This window comes from Megalops cyprinoides, chromosome 3, assembly GCF_013368585.1.
Source record: "Megalops cyprinoides isolate fMegCyp1 chromosome 3, fMegCyp1.pri, whole genome shotgun sequence".
Taxonomy (NCBI): Eukaryota; Metazoa; Chordata; class Actinopteri; order Elopiformes; family Megalopidae; genus Megalops; species Megalops cyprinoides.
In genome coordinates, this window is record NC_050585.1 from 48,970,419 (window position 1) to 48,987,713 (window position 17,295).

The 17,295-nt window shown below is 40.3% G+C and overlaps 2 protein-coding genes across 3 annotated transcripts; one reads left to right on the forward strand and one right to left on the reverse strand.

Moving 5' to 3' along the window:
- Nucleotides 1-108: 108 nt before the first annotated feature.
- Nucleotides 109-11,105, forward strand: nf2b (neurofibromin 2b (merlin)). Of its 2 annotated transcripts, XM_036524656.1 has the most exons (18): nucleotides 109-580; nucleotides 1,135-1,244; nucleotides 1,653-1,778; nucleotides 2,222-2,344; nucleotides 2,539-2,622; nucleotides 2,808-2,876; nucleotides 3,109-3,191; nucleotides 3,565-3,640; nucleotides 4,048-4,185; nucleotides 4,288-4,362; nucleotides 4,473-4,586; nucleotides 4,708-4,830; nucleotides 4,922-5,139; nucleotides 5,243-5,345; nucleotides 5,710-5,840; nucleotides 6,450-6,609; nucleotides 7,245-7,319; nucleotides 10,299-11,105. In XM_036524656.1, the coding sequence occupies exons 2-17, from the start codon at nucleotides 1,155-1,157 to the stop codon at nucleotides 7,278-7,280; spliced, it is 1,749 nt and encodes a 582-aa protein (XP_036380549.1). In that variant the 5' UTR covers nucleotides 109-580; nucleotides 1,135-1,154; the 3' UTR covers nucleotides 7,281-7,319; nucleotides 10,299-11,105. The 2 variants fall into 2 exon arrangements, with proteins under 2 accessions (XP_036380549.1, XP_036380548.1); XM_036524655.1 differs by lacking the exon at nucleotides 7,245-7,319.
- A 1,242-nt stretch (nucleotides 11,106-12,347) lies between these two features.
- On the reverse strand, nucleotides 12,348-15,053 carry sbds (SBDS ribosome maturation factor). The gene is made up of 5 exons (XM_036524897.1): nucleotides 14,789-15,053; nucleotides 14,199-14,328; nucleotides 13,814-14,014; nucleotides 13,392-13,556; nucleotides 12,348-13,305 (listed from the first exon to the last, which is right to left on the reverse strand). Exons 1-5 carry the CDS (start codon nucleotides 14,914-14,916, stop codon nucleotides 13,177-13,179), a joined length of 753 nt encoding a protein of 250 aa, XP_036380790.1. The 5' UTR covers nucleotides 14,917-15,053; the 3' UTR covers nucleotides 12,348-13,176.
- Between the last annotated feature and the right edge of the window lie 2,242 nt (nucleotides 15,054-17,295).

Genomic DNA, 17,295 nt, shown 5'->3' on the forward strand with positions numbered 1-17,295 from the left:
TGAGCCCGCTTGGCGCAAAGATCCACATGTTATACTAATCATATCTGCTGTGCAGACGTGACGTCGACCAGACGTAGGGGAGGGCAGGCCATGTCTTCACCTGTTTGGAGCGACTCGGAACAAAAGCTACACAAACCAACAACGAGTTTACTAGTAGAGAGAAGTGATTCCATCTGCTAGGAAAGTCCATTCCTTCAAAACGTGAAGAAAAGAGAGCTAACAAAGTAGAGTAGTTAGCTAGCAACTTTGTACTGTATTCGCTATCTTGTTGGAGTTACAGTGTATGATGACAATTTAGCTATCCAGCTAGACTAACAAAAGTAACAGTGAACAACATGGATTTTCGGGAAAGGTTTCGTTCATCATGCGGATTGTTTTGGTCTGCTTTCGTCGCGTAAAATTAAATGCTACATCTTGGCTGGTTGTACTAAATAATTTGTTTAGCGAGTGAACCAGGAAACTGCCTTATTTAGCTAACGCTAGTTGGTAATCCACGCCTTTCCGTTCTTTCTTTCCCTCGGCTGTGATTGCAAACTTTATTTCGGGGATTCGGCCTACCTTTGGAACTTGAAAAGCAAAGGTATGTTGGCATGTTTAGCTAAATTTAGATTAGTAAAGAAGTTAGTCTTATGTATTTAGTTAAACTATGTAGTCGACTTGATGTCCCCAACTTTTGCTAACTCTTAAGCCAGTTTTCAGTTTGAATGCATTGCACAGATTGTTGTTAGATAGCTGGGTACCAGTACCTTTGGACAAACTGTATCTTGCTAGCAACCATAATTACTGGTCTGACTGTACAGATGCAGATACCCAGCTGGCTAGTTACGTTGTTTAGAACCACTTTTTTAACTGTAATGTTACGATTCTCAGGCAAAATTACTCCGTAGTCACACGCATACATGACAACGTTACATAAAGTACAACCGAAGCGAGAATCTTCCTTTCTGTAATATAATGTATTTTTCTAACAAGATCCATCCACACCCATTTTGCAGAAACGTGAGTTCAAATCCAAGCGTGGTTTTAGTGGTCTTAGTGAGGTTTTTTTTTTCCATTTGGATTTAAGATGTCAGTATGGTCAGTAATACAGTATTTTGAGTCCTCTTCATAAATGTATTCTCTCTCCCCTTCTAGGTAAAAATTTGAAACCAAAAATGTCAATCTTAGGTCTGAAGAAGAAACAACCAAAGACTTTCAAAGTCAAAGTCATCACCATGGATGCTGAAATGGAATTCAGTTGTGAGGTAGTAATATAACCTGATTGAAAATTACACAACAATGCTTAGCTGTTCATTACCAGTTTAAATGTTATACTTACACCACTGTTTTGTGACATTTTTCATTGTACAGTTTTTTTTTAAATACATAAACATCTGGAATGTTGGTGATAATGGCCATGAACAACTGTTTATAACAACAGTAATGGCATATAGTTACATATTAAATAGTGTTCAAGATTTGTGACCTCCAAGGAGAGTTCATATTTGATGAGTCCGGTTTTGATTAAATTGGCTGACTGTGCATAATGTGATTCTCTTCATTTTTGATTTATTTTTGAATAAATTATGAGGTGTTTTATAATGTTCTCTCCATTTGCTAAAATTGTTCCGCTCAGGAGATAAGAACTCAAGGGTGATTAATCTCTTTTTCAGGTGAAGTGGAAAGGGAAAGACCTCTTTGATCTGGTTTGCCGGACTATTGGGCTGAGAGAGACCTGGTTCTTTGGTCTTAGATATACTGTGAAAGACACCTATGCCTGGTTAAAAACAGAGAAACGGGTGAGTGATACTGCTGTTGTCACATAGATATGTTGCCATTGTAGGTGAATGCTTTCTTAACGAAGGCACCAGTGTGTCTCCTCATGCGTTTGTAGTTTGGTAAATTGTTTCCAGACCATTTTCTTCAAATTACTTCTGCTTTTTTAAGCTAAGTTTGTTTGAGCTGAGGTTGGAACTGAGTAGCACGAATTAACTAGTGAAAATCTCATTTTTTTTTGTATACATGGAATTAAACATCTTAGTCTATTCAAAATTAAATTGGTGAAAGAATGTATATTACTTTCCTGTTTAGACTCTGTAATATATGTATATACATTACACATACATAAAAATGCATATGTAGAGCCTGTTAATCGGGTAGCCGTATTGCCTTTCACATAGCCAAACTAAGGACAGGGGCCATGAACATGTTGCTGTCTTCTGTTAAATTGATCCTTTTTCAGGTTTTGGATCAAGAGGTTCCAAAAGATTCCCCGATTACATTTCACTTCCTGGCCAAATTTTTCCCAGAGAAAGTAGAAGAGGAGCTTGTCCAAGAGATCACCCAACATCTCTTCTTTCTGCAGGTCAGAACCACGTCCTGTCTCTCTTCTTCACTTAGTAGGCATATGTTCCTTTCACAGTGATATTGCGAATTGTACCCTGTGTCTTTCAGACCGGTTGATACTAAAGAAGGTGGTTCCTACACCCCACAGTTTAGCACCATTTAGATTGATTGCTTTGCATATAGAAACACCAATGCTGTCTTCATTTTCCTCAGGTCAAAAAGCAGATATTAGATGAGGAAATATTCTGTTCTCCTGAGGCCTCTGTGCTTTTGGCATCGTATGCAGTTCAAGCCAAGGTAGGTCCCTCAGGCTTTTGTGTTAGCACTCAGTGTACACTGTATGTCATTTAGGGCTGTTCACCTGTCTTTGATTGCATAACAGCTAAATACTTCTGAGTAACGATGGGACTCAGAAATGTAAGTAAAAAAGGACTGATTATTGTACACTAACATCTCAATTAATTTATTGCATTCCTTTTAAGTACGGAGACTATGACCCAAACTTCCACAAACCAGGCTTTTTGGCCCAAGACGAGCTTTTGCCTAAAAGAGTAAGTGGTGCAATTCACTTTATCTCTAAATTCGTCAGTTTGCAGAAATGCATATTTGTGAAAGTAAGTGTCTTTACAAGGCTGTCCAGTTTTTGTTGACTTTGGGATGTGAAATGCAAGATGTCATTTTTGGCCTTTTGTGGACAGGTGTTTTTTTTTTTTTTTTTTTTTTTATACGTATCTTTAGATGATTTATCTGTTGTGACTGTTAGATGCGTGTGTAAATATGCAGGTGCTGATGCAGTATCAGATGACGGCAGACATGTGGGAAGAGAAGATAACGGCTTGGTATGCAGAACACAGGGGGATTGCAAGGTAAAACAGACATAGAGTTTCTGCTTTTGCTTAAAACGATCCAGTCCATTATGACTGTCAGGCTCTTGTGTATATTGGATTGCAGCTGTTAGTTAGTAGAATCATTCCAGGAGTTGTTTCTGTCAGTGTTCCTTTCACCCTCTGTCAAGAATCATTTTTCACATCATGCCACTGTGCTACTTGTTATCACAGAAAAAGGACAGACATGGTTATAAAATGCTTTTCACACCCTTGGTTTTAGTTGGTTAGTAATTTAGTATTTTGTTTTAATCTTTTAAGGGTTATGCGTCAGTTTGGAGCCAGATATGTGAAAGCTGAGGAGAAAGTAAAATGTGTTTTGGAACATTACTTTTTTATCACTTATTTTTTTAAGGGATGAAGCTGAAATGGACTATTTGAAAATAGCACAAGACCTAGAGATGTACGGTGTCAGTTACTTTTCCATTACAGTGAGTAACTTGCCTCTCGTCATGCATGCAGTGTGAACAGGGAGATGTTTTGTGGTCGTGTCATGGTCACACTCGGGCGCTGGTGTGACTAAAGAGGGGTTGATTAGGCCTATCTTAACAAGGCAGCTGATGCCAGCTGACGTGTGTGAAAGTGAAAATCACATTCAGTTCTTGTGAAAAGATGATCAATGTTTCACTTGTTTCTGTCAGAAGCCAGAATCTGTGTAACTAATGTAACTGGACTTTCTGTCATTACTAGGCAATCTGCAGAACTTTGTAGCAACTTACATTGGTGAGATGTCTGGTTTGATTTAATATGTTAGAATTGAAGCCCTTTGCATTTCAGTTGTATAATTCATTGTGACAGGAATCCACTGATTTTTCTTACTGTTTGTAAAAACCCACAGCAAAACAAGAGGGACACTGAGCTGCTTCTTGGAGTTGACGCTCAAGGACTTCATATATATAACCCCAACAGTAAACTCAACCCTAACAAGTCCTTCCCATGGAGTGGAATCAGAAACATATCCTACAGTGAAAAGGAGGTAGGACAGATTCTGAGTTCCAGATGATGGCCAAAAAATGCTGATGATTTCTGCTTAAAAACAACTTCAAGTTGAAGTGACTCTTGGTCTTGTCCTTTGCAGTTCACTATAAAACCGTTAGACAAAAAGAAAGATGTTTTCAAATTCTACTCTTCCCAGCTTCGAGTCAACAAACTGGTAGGTCTTTCCAACCAATGTTGTGTCATTTTCAACAATGTCTTTGATGTAGTATGCTCTGGAACCAGCCAAAAATATGTGTTACCTGCTCTTTCCACTCCTGTATTTAGATATTGCAGCTGTGCATTGGAAACCATGATCTTTTCATGAGGAGAAGGAAAGCGGACTCCATAGAGGTCCAGCAGATGAGAGCACAAGCTAAAGAGGAGAAGGCAAGGAAGAAGGTCGGTCTTTTTTTCTGGCAGATTGTCAGGCGGATTGGTCTCTAGATGGAGCTCAGTGGATATTGCCATTTTTTTGGTTCACTTAATCTCACTGTGGAAAAACTGCGGTTTGTATGCTCAGATGGAGCGTCAGATTCTAGCCAGAGAGAAGCAGCTGAGGGAGGAGGCGGAGCGGGCCAAGGAGGAGATGGAGCGGAGGCTCTTCCAGCTGCAGGACGAGGCGCGGCTAGCCAACGAAGCACTGGTGAGTGGGAGGTCTGGACTGCAACCTTTACGGTCCCTGAGGGTCTGGCAGTGTTCCTCATGTCCTGACCCCCCTCCCCCGTCTTCAACAGCTCCGCTCGGAGGAGACGGCCGACCTGCTGGCAGAGAAGGCCCAGATCGCGGAGGAGGAGGCCAAACTCCTGGCACACAAAGCGGCCGAGGCGGAACAGGAGAGGCAGCGTCTGGAGGTCACGGCAATGAAGACCAAGGAGGAGAAGAGGCTGATGGAGCAGAAGATGCGGGAGGCGGAGCAGCTGGCCGTCAAGCTGGTGGAGCAGTCGGAGAGGAGGTCGGCGTGCACGCCTCGCACAAACCGGTCTCGACGCTTCTGAAATGTCGGCTTTCGTTTTGTAGTTTATGAACGGTTGTTTGGTGTTTTGATTGTCTTCCAGGTCGAAGGAGGCGGATCACCTCAAACAGGACCTGAGTGAGGCTAAGGATGCAGAGCGTAGGGCTAAGCAGAAGCTTTTGGAAATCACGAAAACAACATACCCTGTAGGTCCTGCCGATGGGCTTCAGTCGAGGCCCCATGCACAAATCAGTGGCTCATCTGAACCAGTGAAATTTCTTGGTTTTCAGCAACAGAACATTGACTGTTTCAAGCTTGGTGAGACACTGATGGAATATAATGCCCCTTGTCGGCTAGGCAGTTCATGATGCCTTACTCACTCATCATTTGGGTCGCTTGTCTCTCACCGTTTAACTTTAGTGTGTGGAGTGGTATTATCAGGTCCAAATAAGTATGTGGCTGCTTTTCTTCAGGTACTGAAATGCTGGAATTTTAAATATCCTGGGTATTATTTAACTGTCTCCTCTCTCATTCCCCCCCAACCCCTCTTTTTTTCTGGTTGTGTTTCAGCTTATCGCTGCATACTCCAGCCCCCCTCCGCCCCCTGATGGAGGAGACCTCAATCTTGAGACAGGTTCTGTCAGGATGGACTTCAAAGACTCGGATATGAAGAGATTATCCATGGAGATTGAAAGAGAGCGGTACATATTCGCCAGGGTGTTTGTGCATTCAGTAGACTGACAGTGGTCTCCTCACCACGTGTCTGTTTACGTGCACTGAGGACCAGCTGTTACAGGGCATGGCTGTAGTATTCATTAGTGAGAGTGGTCTCCAGTGTGTCAGTAAACCTGGTTGTGTCAGCTTTAGGCTGTTCAGAGGCGCATATGTCAGTCCAGCATGTGAGCCCCCTCAGTAGTAGCCAAAGTTACTTTAAAATGTAATAAAAAAGACAAACATCCGAGGGGACACAACCTAAACACAAATGTTGTACAGAAGTCACAAACATTAGCTTGTCAGTTTGCTAACTGGCAAACAAACTACTTTTTCCACCTGGCTTTGGTTTGCTTTTAATTATCTGATAGGTAGGTGTGTTTGCTTATATGTGTAACCTAGTTTTTTTGTTTTACATGTAACTAGCAATTTTTATAACTATAAATATCTAGAAAATGGTGAAGTACTACCTAGCTAGCTTCAAAAACATATGTATAATCAGTTTTTGCCAAGCCAGCTCACTCCCAAAAATGCCATTTGGTGGGGAGTAGTGCTCTGTCAGTAACGGTGCTCTGAAGAGTAGTGTGTGTTGTTTGCAGGCTGGAGTATATGGAGAAGAGCAAGCACTTGCAAGACCAGCTAAAGGAGCTCAAGTCAGAAATCGAGTCCCTGAAGCTGGAGGAGCAGCAGGCCGGAGTATTTTCCCACCGGGGGGAGGCCAGGGTCTACCCTGACCCCCCCTATATTCCCCACAGTAACGTAAGTGTTGTGAAGGTTACAGACCCTCCTTTCAGTTTATATCTTTAGCTCTCAAAGGTGAAACACTGGCTCCAGGTCAGTTTTTTTGGCCAAAGGTTTAAGTTAGTGTCAGGGTTAGCTTCTCCTGGGACAGTGCTTCAGGATGCTGTCTACCTGGAGCCCTTCTGCACTGTTACATGTAGTCATTGCATCCTTTGTCCGCTGTGTTTAGTGCTAACAGGAGTTCATATAACCGTGTGCTCTCCCCTGTGCAGAGGTAATCTAACTTGCAAGTGTTTAGCTAATCCTAATCCCTGAAATTTCCTTAATTTATGTGTAGCTGTTGGATTGGCCTCTGTGGATTCATGCAAGGCTGCTTTGTCTCCGATTGTCTTGTTTATTTCTAAAATTAAAAATGTATGTCTTCATTACTTTTTCTTTGTTCAGAGTGCCTTGCTTTGATTTTGAAGGACACATATAATAACTTCTGTAGCAAAACGGAAACCAACTCTAGTTGCTTTTAAGTGAATGCAAGTGTTGAAATGCATGCATATATTACATTAAACTGCTGTTCTGCTCATTTGTTTTAACACAGCAGGAATGAATGTGGTTCCTCCTGGTAAATTTTGTGTGCTGGTCTGTTGCTTTGACTGTAGGTCGGGCACTATGATTCAGAAGTTATCTACATTTGAGAGGCCAGTTGAAGATAATGGAGTGATACTGGTGTTGAGGTGAAAAGCTGTGTTGCTTTGTACGCTGTGCACCAGCGGTTCCTGCTTTGAGAATGAGCTCACGCAGGAGGGTCCAGCTGACCCCTCTGTCCTCAGAAGGCACTTACAGTACCACAGTCTGTTCAACTTGCTGAGATAATCTGATGGACAGCAAATCGGATAGGCGGACTATTGTTCTGAAGTGTTACTTTCTGGACGGGGTTTCACTGAATTTTTTTTTTTGAATTTGTTTGGTTTTTTTTAACTAAGAACATTTTCATTCTGTTGAAAATACACTTTTTTCAGTGTAGATAAATTGTGGGAAAATGGACTTGGAGAGTCCGTATAAAAGAATTTTGTAGTTACAGGCCAAATCTTGTTCCAATGGTGAGATTCCAATTTGGGAATTGCTTTCTGGAAGTGGACAGTTGAATTTTATCAAAATATCACTACAGTGAATATTGGGTGTGAGTCTTACCATTAAGAAGTAGTTCAGACAGAAGTGTGTGTTCGCAGTAGGGAGTTTAGCAGTCATTTACAGGCTACAGATATTTAATTTTCTTGGTTTTAAATGTTTATTTTTGTTAAAATTATATTTTCATTGAAGTGCTTTCAGAAGTAAGACAGTTATTTGTACAGCATCTCAAGCTGAAACAATTAAACATCCATTGCTGTCCGCTCATGTTTTTTCAGATGATGCCCATCAGATTTATGAGCAGAGTAATTTTAGTTTCGTTTGTACGGAGGAAAATGTGCAGTCATCTCTTGAACTTCTGTGATTGCCTCTTCACAGCCACCTGTACATTCAAAGGGCCAATAGTTACTCATGTCTGATAGTGTAGATATTTGTATGTTAAGAAACCATTTATATTACATTACAAAGGTACAGCAGCAGTGACACCATAGGCACTTGAACCGGCCGCTCTTTGGTTATGAAGCACATTTCTATTTTAACAATTTGTCACTACTGTTTAGATAAGCTACATTATCTTAATACTTGTGAAACAAATTTTTGCCTTGCAGGGATTTAATTTAATTACCTAGAAAAATTACACCAACAAATTGTTGAAATTAATTTTGCTTATCTTACATACATACATACATACATAGATGGGTGACAAATTAAAGGAACACCCTGAATAAATGCGTGGAGAAACATAACGAATGCAGATGCTTCCACACAGGTGTACTGCATTGTACAATTAAACAGTTAACATCCAGTCATGCTCTGTGGCATGCATAAAAATGCTGAGTAGGCCCAGTTGATCTCAATTTTGGATTAAGATGGCAAGAGGAAAAGATCTAAGTGACTTTGAAAGCGGGTTCATTGTTGGGGCACGGATGGCAGGAGCTTCAGTCACAAAGACTGTTCAACTGGCTAGTGTTTCAACAGGAACAGTGACTAAAGTGACGTCTGCATTTAGATCTATGGGAAAGACATCAGTAAATAGGGTCGGAAATTGTGGTCAACAGCACACATTCGATGACCGTGATGCTCGTGCATTAGTGCAATATGTAAGGGAAAACAGAAGAGCAACTCTTCCTCAGGTGACTGAGAATGTCAATGCAGGACTGTTAATAGACTGTGTCAGCAAGAACAGTCAATCAACAGTTACATAGAGAGGGATATTATAGTAGGGTTGCAGTGCATAAACAAAGATGAATGCACATTTGAAAGTTCAGTGGTGCAAAAACCATGGACACTGTTCTACAGAGATGTGGAAAAAGGTGATGGTCACATGAGTCAGCCTTCACCATATTCATAATGGGTGAGCGCATGTGTGGCGTACACCAAGAGTACGGTACAGGGCTGAATGCTTGACCCCTACAGTGAGGGGGTCCGGTGGCTCTGTTATGCTGTGGGGGGCATTTTGCTGGCATGGTTTGCGTCCACTTGTCCCCTTAGAGGGAAGGGTCACCGCAAAACAATACAAAGTTGTTGAGTGATCACCTTTATCCTATGATGAAACATTTCTATCCTGAAGGGAGTCTTCCAGGATGACAATGCCCCCATCCATAGGGCACGAGGGGTCACTGAATGGATGATGTGAATCATATGCTATGGCCTTTGCAGTCACCAGATCTCAACCCAGTTGAACACCTATGGGAGATTTTGGACTGACATGTTAGACAGCGCTCTCCACCACCACCATCAAAACACCAAATGAGGGAATATCTTTTGGAAGAATGGTGTTCTATCCCTCCAGTAGAGCTCCAGAGACTTGTAGAATCTATGCCAAGGTGCACTGAAGCTGTTCTGGCGGCCTGTTGTGGCCCAACGCCTTACTAAGACACTTTGTTGGTTTTTCCTTTAATTTGTCACCCGTCTGTATGCGGACGTATATTTAAAATACCAGGACAGGGAGGAAAAAAAAAACAAGAATTCAAATGTAATGGGTATTTAAAATCCCTACTGTGCAGACTGTGGTAAAGTATCTGTCAGAAAGCGTGCTTTGAAGAGACCCGGATCATGTGCTGCATTGTGGTTTGGCTTGGATATGCGCTGATGGCTTGGCAATGCTTGGCAGTCTTCTGAACTCTATCTTACCTTATGCTTTCATTCCTCTATAGCTCTATAGTCACTTCACTGCACAAAATTAGTGAATGTGTTAAAAAAAAAAGATGCATTAAGACTAAACTGCTGTCACTTCACTTCCCAAAGATAGGCCAGCAAAGTGGTGGATCCCATAGGTGTCTGGTAGAAGGAATTAAATTATATGGGTTGATCATAAGCATTCTACCATTTCTTTTCTACCAGCATTTCTTTTCTTTCTTGGAAAAAAAATATGTAACACCCCAGTACACTCGGATCTTTAAATATACATCTGCCCAGAGCGGTTTGTAATTTCTGGTATTACGGTCATTTTTATGACCGGCCAACAGTATATATCGCAGGGGTGTATCTTGGCACAAGAAATTTGAATAATTCTGAAATTTTAAGAGTTCAAAGAATTGAAACTGATTCCATCAAAACCATTCTCTTTTCTCATTCTCTTACAGCGCAATTCTGCCTACATGGCCCAAATGGCCTACTTTGAGGAGGTGTGATGAAATCCGCAGCGGAGAAGAGGAATGAGCAACACTGCAGTTTTTACACTCTGTGATTGTAATCACAACACGCACATTTCCTGAGCATTCTTTGGATTGTGCATTAGATGAGCCCAGAGCATGGAGAGGGCTCCTCTCTAATGCAGTTCCACATGATGTTGTTCCACATGTTTTTAAATGACGTGAAGCCAGAAAGTTTGGTATTGCACGCAAAGTAGATATGTTTCATTTCAACCATCCCTGCAGATAATTCTCCCCCCCCCCCCCCCACTCACAGTTTGATACTCAGTATATACACCCACAGGTTTCTTGGAGTGGCCACTGTCATGCAGTTTCCTCTTTACTGGTCAAACTCTGTTATGTGAAAAGGGAGTCCTTTCGAGAAGTTGCTTTAAAAAAAAAAATCTGCATGCGATGGAACTGTACAAAAAAAACATCCTAAAATTACTGCTAGGAAAAAAGGTGGGTTTTGATAACTATCCCTATTTTTGTTACAACTAATCACCACAGCAGCATTGTTATTACAGCAGACTTGCACGATAGTGAAGTTACTTTTAAAGTATAGATTCAGTGTGATGGTGCCTTGCAAAGAAACTGCTGAGGTGTTACTCATTTGATGAAACGTGCCACTGAGGCAAGTATTTGTCCTTATTTAGCATCAGTAGTTAATCTTATTGCGTTTGTAAAGCTGGCAAGCTATTATGCTTTACTTTGAAAAGTGTTTTTATTTGAAATGCACATTTTCTTTTGAAACACTGTTTTTTTTTTTTTTTTATTAAATCGCTGTGTATGTAATAATTTTGACAGTTTTCATATTTAGTAGTTTGTTGGCCTTACCTGGGTGCTTTTGGCTTGGCCGTGGTAAATATGCACGTAGTCCATGCATTCACAACACTAGTGCCTCATAAAATGCATATATTTTAAAATGTATCTTAGTATTCTGTTTTGTTATCGAAACCATGTGCCTTAATTTTTAAAAAAATGTTTTCACTGTGATCATTGGAACTGCCCTTACGCCTTTGAACCAGTGTACCACTCTAGCAGTCGTGCATTGCTGTGGCCATCCTGCTCATATGGGTTCAGAGGAGCAGCTTAAGGTCCCCATTTCTGCCCACATTGATGGTTTATTACCAGCAGACAGTGGTTTTCTGTGTTATGTCTTTTGATGTGTATGTGTTTTAATTTGTGCACTGAAGCACAAATAAGATTGGTGTGAAAAGGAAGGGGCTTGCCTGAGAAAGGACGGTCACTGCCAATTTGAAAAGTAGATGTAGACATTTTGGGGCTTTGCTATATGAAAGGCACAGCGGTGTGTTGTTCAAACTCTAAGCTAAGGGACATTTCAAGGATGGAAGTCTGAAGATTTTAATCAAACCGACATATTTAAGATCAGGTTGTCCTTGTATGGAAAAAAATACTCAGGACTGGCTTGCTGTAGTTTTAGCCTGAGTATTTAACATGCATCTTTAAATAATAAGTAAATGCATGTAATGTATTCAGTAGGGTGAGTGTAGGCAAATTCCTTTCAGAAAATGTTTACTCCCTGACTGTAAGATTTACTTATCCTTGCAAAAAAAAAAATACTAATTACACTTCTCTGCCTGCTACCATTGAAAAGCATTCCTGTTTTCCGTTTTTTAAGTAGTTTTACTTGTCTTAATCATCACATTAAGGGTAAACAGTCATCTTTTGAGTCATCACAACCAATTCCTGACTGAAAGTTATCTCTAATAATGAATAATCATTTTAAATAGGAATGAATGTTTTCTGAACACAACAGGCATTCAATGTTGCATCCACATTTGAACAATTTGAAAAAAAATAAAAACCTTGCCTTGACTTGCATTGTGATATTAATTGCCATTATTCATGTCTTTCAGGATGAGGTAACTGTGACTTTACCCTGACCTAAAATTGCAGGCATGCAGACTGTAACTTGTGTAACTTGCAATTTGACTTTTTTTATTATCCAAATAAAATTTGTCAATCCAAATGATTTTGTTACATTTATATTTTATTGTCTTTTTCCTCTGTGTTTGAACATATAATCTGTGCTTCATATGGAGCTGAATATTTTGAAATCCATGAGAAAGGGATATTTAATGTAAAAAAGACACACAGCTAATAAACCTTCTAGGTTATCCCTTTAGGATTAGGGGAAATTGAGCACCACAATATATAGATTGTGTATATCAGGTATTACAAGTGCATTGCTTGTTCCTCCCCTCAAATGCTATGTATCTATGAAATTAAATCACATCAGACGTTTTCTGTTGAATTCTGTGCCCCTAAACCAAACTGAGTGGTGACAGCCATACTACAGGCACCATCCCAATTAATGTTTTAAACATGTCACCAGCTGTCACTTGACTGATAATGTATTTTACCTAAATCAGCACAACTGATTCACATCCCGAAACAAAGGACAGCTGTGTGTAGTCTTTGGGGGATATTTACCAATGACCTGTGGGCTGCGGGTCGGTAACCCAGCTGGAACGCTGTCATGCTCTTGAACAATGTTCTTCATGTCAGCTTCTCTGGCAGTAACTCCAGCTGACTGAATATTTTGTTAAGAACTATGAGATACACAACTTACCTTGTATCTTCTGAACAGAAATACTACACATAGCTTTCAAAAAATCCTCCTGTGTTGCATGTTATTGGTACGTGAAAAATGGTAAAAGGGAGGGGAGGATCTGAACATAATATTCAGCAATCAAGCAAAAAAAAAAACAATAATGAGGGATCAGTTTTACAAAAGCACATCATTTTTGCTTGGATTTTGTTAGTGTGCAGTAAATTTAAGAGTGGCCAGAGACTGATGAGCAGACTACTCCAGCTTCTCATCTCCCTCTTCCACATCCTTCAGGCTCAGCACCTCCAGCGATCCTTTCCCCTTCGTCTCGCAGCGAATGAGCTCGTCAATCTCACGATAGCAGCCAGGGTCAATCAGACACACCTGCAAGGGAGACACAACTGGCATGAGTATCAGAGCCAGAGTGAGGGAGTATAACCCAACGGTAATGATCCTGCCCCTCCTCTCACCATCTCCAGCTGGTCATCAAAGTCTTCGCTCTCCACGACCTTTATGAGGGGCTTGAGCTTCTCCTTCAGCTTCTTTCCTTCCTTGGCTGGCAGAACAAATCGAAGCCTCATATGTGCTCTCTGGATCTGTATGGACTCCCGCAGTTGTCTGATCACCTCCAGGGCCTGGAACAATACATCAGTTCTACTGTACTCTTGGTAAAACAACAACAAAAACATCAACTTTACCTTTCTGAACAATGAGGGAAATTTGGGGGCACAAACAAAATTACATTATTCAATGAGAAGTGACAGCACACTCCATGGGTCACTTTCCGTGATCCAATTCATCGGCATTTCCAAGCCTGCAACTGATCCAACTTCAAACTAGGCAGAAAATTCAATTCCATGGAAATACCACTGAAGAACAGTTGTCCACATACCTGCTGTTTCGTGCTTTTGTTTGCTTTGACAGAGTAATGGATGTCCTTCATGGCACGTTCGATTAGGTTGACGGTATATGGTCGCTTGGTTTCTGGATTCACGCACTTCTCTGCTACTATGGTGGCGATATCCCTGAACATCTGTTCCAGCTGAGTCTGTCGCTCCTTGTCTGATACCTGGAGTTCGCCTTTTGCTAATATCTAGAAACACAGAAGCATATTCCAAAATGTTTTTTTTTTCTTTTCCGGTTATGAAGAACAATAAGACAAGGGTTGCAGGTTTGCTTGACAAAAAAGGTGAAATTACTACCTAAATTAAATTGACTTAAAGTTAACTTGTGTAGCTAAGAATACAATTAGAAAAACACAATAGCTAGTTACTTACTTGTTTACATATTTCTGTTACATCCTCTGTTCCAAATGCCTTTGACAAGTCTTCCTTCTTAGCCACCTGTCCCTTGGACACGTTTATGAAAACCTTATCAGTCTGCAAGACTTCATCCAAATCCTTTTCCCTATAAATATAAAATACTTTGTTGTCATACGACTCTTGATCTTTTACGTTTGCTCAATACAACATGCCGAATTAATAACTAGCATAGCGCTAACAAAAACATGGTTCGTTTGTAAGGGAAACACTTTAGCTAACTAGACTACCTAGCAAGCCAGATAGATACTCACTGTTAACTTAGGTAGTTAAATGACAGCTAGCTTGCTAGCTAGGTTAATGCTATCCTCAATTCCCCTTAACTAGCTATCTGGTTGGCAGGCAGGATGGCTAGCTAGCTAGACAGCTACCTATATACATATTTACATAACAATCGATTGGTTTCTGGTTCTCCCGTATCAAACATCGAAATAGAAAAAGTGACACTTTAAACAGTTGACCAAAATGGGTCCCAGAATAGCCCTACAATAATACAACTACCTCAGCTAACAGCTAACATGCGACTTTTAGGCTCCTCAAATACTCACGCTCCAGATCTCCAACTCATAACTTTATTTTTATAACATGCTATTTCAAATCGTTTCCCTCCTTTTTTCATCCTCACGATCGCCACATTTGTGAGCCGAATCTGGTTTGTCGGTGTGAAAATTGACATGTTAATACTTTATAAAGTGCAAAACAAAAGCAGAATAACGCTTTAGTGATTCGTTATGACAGATGCTAGCTAAATAGCTTGCTATTTATTTCCGCGGATCCATGTGTGAACTCCCGTGCATTCCGACGTCGTCTTGCTTGGTGTTCCCTAGAAATTCCGGAATGAAAAGTAGCATGTTGCTACGATCGTTCCGCTGAAAACTAGTACCGGGCGTCCCCGCGAAAATGGTTTTATGCACCGAGGTCCAAATATACCCTGTACGATTGACCTCAGTGGTTTTACTCAGAGTTTTTCTTTGACAACGACCGTTACCATTCTCGTGAATCTTACAGTTACAAATAGGTAACTATTTTAAATTGGTATTCCAAGTAGAATTTTACGTCTGTATCTCACAGGAATCACCATGTTTAGCCTGACATAAATGTTTGGTTTGACATAAAGACTTACTCATTTTGGCAAAACAAGTATTTTTCTATAGGGAGGTCCATTTTAAAGATAACAGATGAAATGAAAATATAAATGGGTGTTACTTGTAGAGAAGATAGTTCACCAAACTCACCAGACAGGCAAAATTTGCTAACTGAATGTACAGTACCAGTTAAAAGTTTGGACACACCTGACTAAAATAATGGGAAACATGCATTCAAAGATGTTTGATTTAAAGACTTAAGCTTACATGCTTGAATATATTGAATATATATATTGAATTGAATATATTTCTTAGAGAAATAAATGAAAAATAAACAGTGAAGTTCATGCATATGTAAAAATGGTTACTCTGAAGAATCTAAAATATGAGATAGTTTTGATTTGTTTAACACTGAAATTCCAATTGTGTTATTTCATAGATTTGTTGACTTTACTATTATTCTAATATGTGGAAAAATGGTAAAAAAATAAAGAAAAACCCTTCCATGAGTAGGTGTGTCCACACTTTTGAGTGGAACTGTATTTTACTAAAGCTTTCAATAAATAGGTCAAAATTCTAAGCTTGCTGCCAGAAAATTGCCATGCATGATATGAACTGCACCATTCTGCTGCATAAAGCAAGGAGATATATATATATATATTTATAGACAAAATATATAAACCTGCTTTGTGGGTATGCCTGACAGATCAGGGGGGCAATGTTGAGTGTAACAAATTATGTGACCTATCTGTGGGCGTAGCTGTACATCTATTCATAAAATAAAAAAGTCATAGTATGCATTGATAGTACATATAATAAGTATTTTATCTGAAATAAGCAGTAACCTTTTTTAGTTGGAAATATGATGGAGTAGTGGCTTCAGCTGTGAAGCAATCTCTCCTCTTGAACCAAAAGAGATGGATTACTGTCTGTGAGTCTGTATTTAATTTTAGGGTGCCATACCAGCTCTCTGAAACGAATGGCAATGGTTGCTGTAGGGACAGGGAGGGGAAATTGCTCTCTATTCAGTGAAATATTTCGCGCTCTCGTGATGAAAATTTGCAGAAGAGAAACGATCGCAAACAACTGACTAAATGAGCTTGTGTCAGAGAGACATTACGGTACATTGATTACACTGCACGGACTGTGGGTACCTTACGATCAGTCAAGGGGTCCTCTCTCTAGAACGAATAACCTTAATCTGCCGAGTAATGATCGGTTGAGCACTGGAAGGGGTGGGGGGGGGGGGCTCAGTACGACCTGTTCTGCCCTGGCTCACTTCAGTCATAGTTCTGTGTGTAATACCCCTTTGACCGATGCATACAAACAACATACAGTGTACAAACTCCTGGCAGGTGCTACATTCAACTTAGCCCACAGTGAATTTGTATCTGCACGCCCAGCCTTGTTCCTATGGACACCTGTGTTCACTGACATGTTTTTCTAGTGTTGGGATTATGTGGACTGTGTTTGCTGACCAGTTACATAGATATACAGTCAACACACCGTTTAGCAGTTTGTGCAAGTAGTTTGATAAAGCATCTGCCTGTATATGGCATGGCACGATATACCTGGCATGCAAGGACTGTCCGCTGTTCTTTTGCAGGGAGACTCAGTGCATGTCAGCTCCTATGATATGATAAAGCTCTATGTGTATTTTCACTTGTAGTGTTAAAATTATTGAAATAAACTGCAATGAAGTGAAAGCATGGGTAATGAATGTCACCCGTGTAGTTTGAAATGGTAGCAAGGGCGTAGTTTTGGTCGCAACATTGGTAGGGACACGACAACCGAGGGGACATTGGAATTATGTAATATGACTTCACTCCAAAGATAATACGAACGGGTTCGCTCAAATATTGGTAGGGACATGTCCCTACGTCCATATGCAAAATTACACCCTTGAATGGTAGCGATATTTTCAAATTGGTCATATGCTTTGAATAAAGCCAATTTGTTTTGTTCATAAC

Coding starts and splice junctions, on each gene's coding strand:
- nf2b (XM_036524655.1), top strand. CDS start 1,155: ATGTCAATCTTAGGTCTGAAGAAGAAACAACCAAAGACTTTCAAAGTC. Junction 4,363..4,472: donor AGCTTCGAGTCAACAAACTG/GTAGGTCTTTCC, acceptor TCCTGTATTTAG/ATATTGCAGCTGTGCATTGG. Junction 4,831..4,921: donor GGCTAGCCAACGAAGCACTG/GTGAGTGGGAGG, acceptor CGTCTTCAACAG/CTCCGCTCGGAGGAGACGGC.
- sbds (XM_036524897.1), bottom strand. CDS start 14,916: ATGTCAATTTTCACACCGACAAACCAGATTCGGCTCACAAATGTGGCG. Junction 14,329..14,788: donor ATGAGTTGGAGATCTGGAGC/GTGAGTATTTGA, acceptor TTATATTTATAG/GGAAAAGGATTTGGATGAAG. Junction 13,557..13,813: donor ACAAAAGCACGAAACAGCAG/GTATGTGGACAA, acceptor GTATTGTTCCAG/GCCCTGGAGGTGATCAGACA.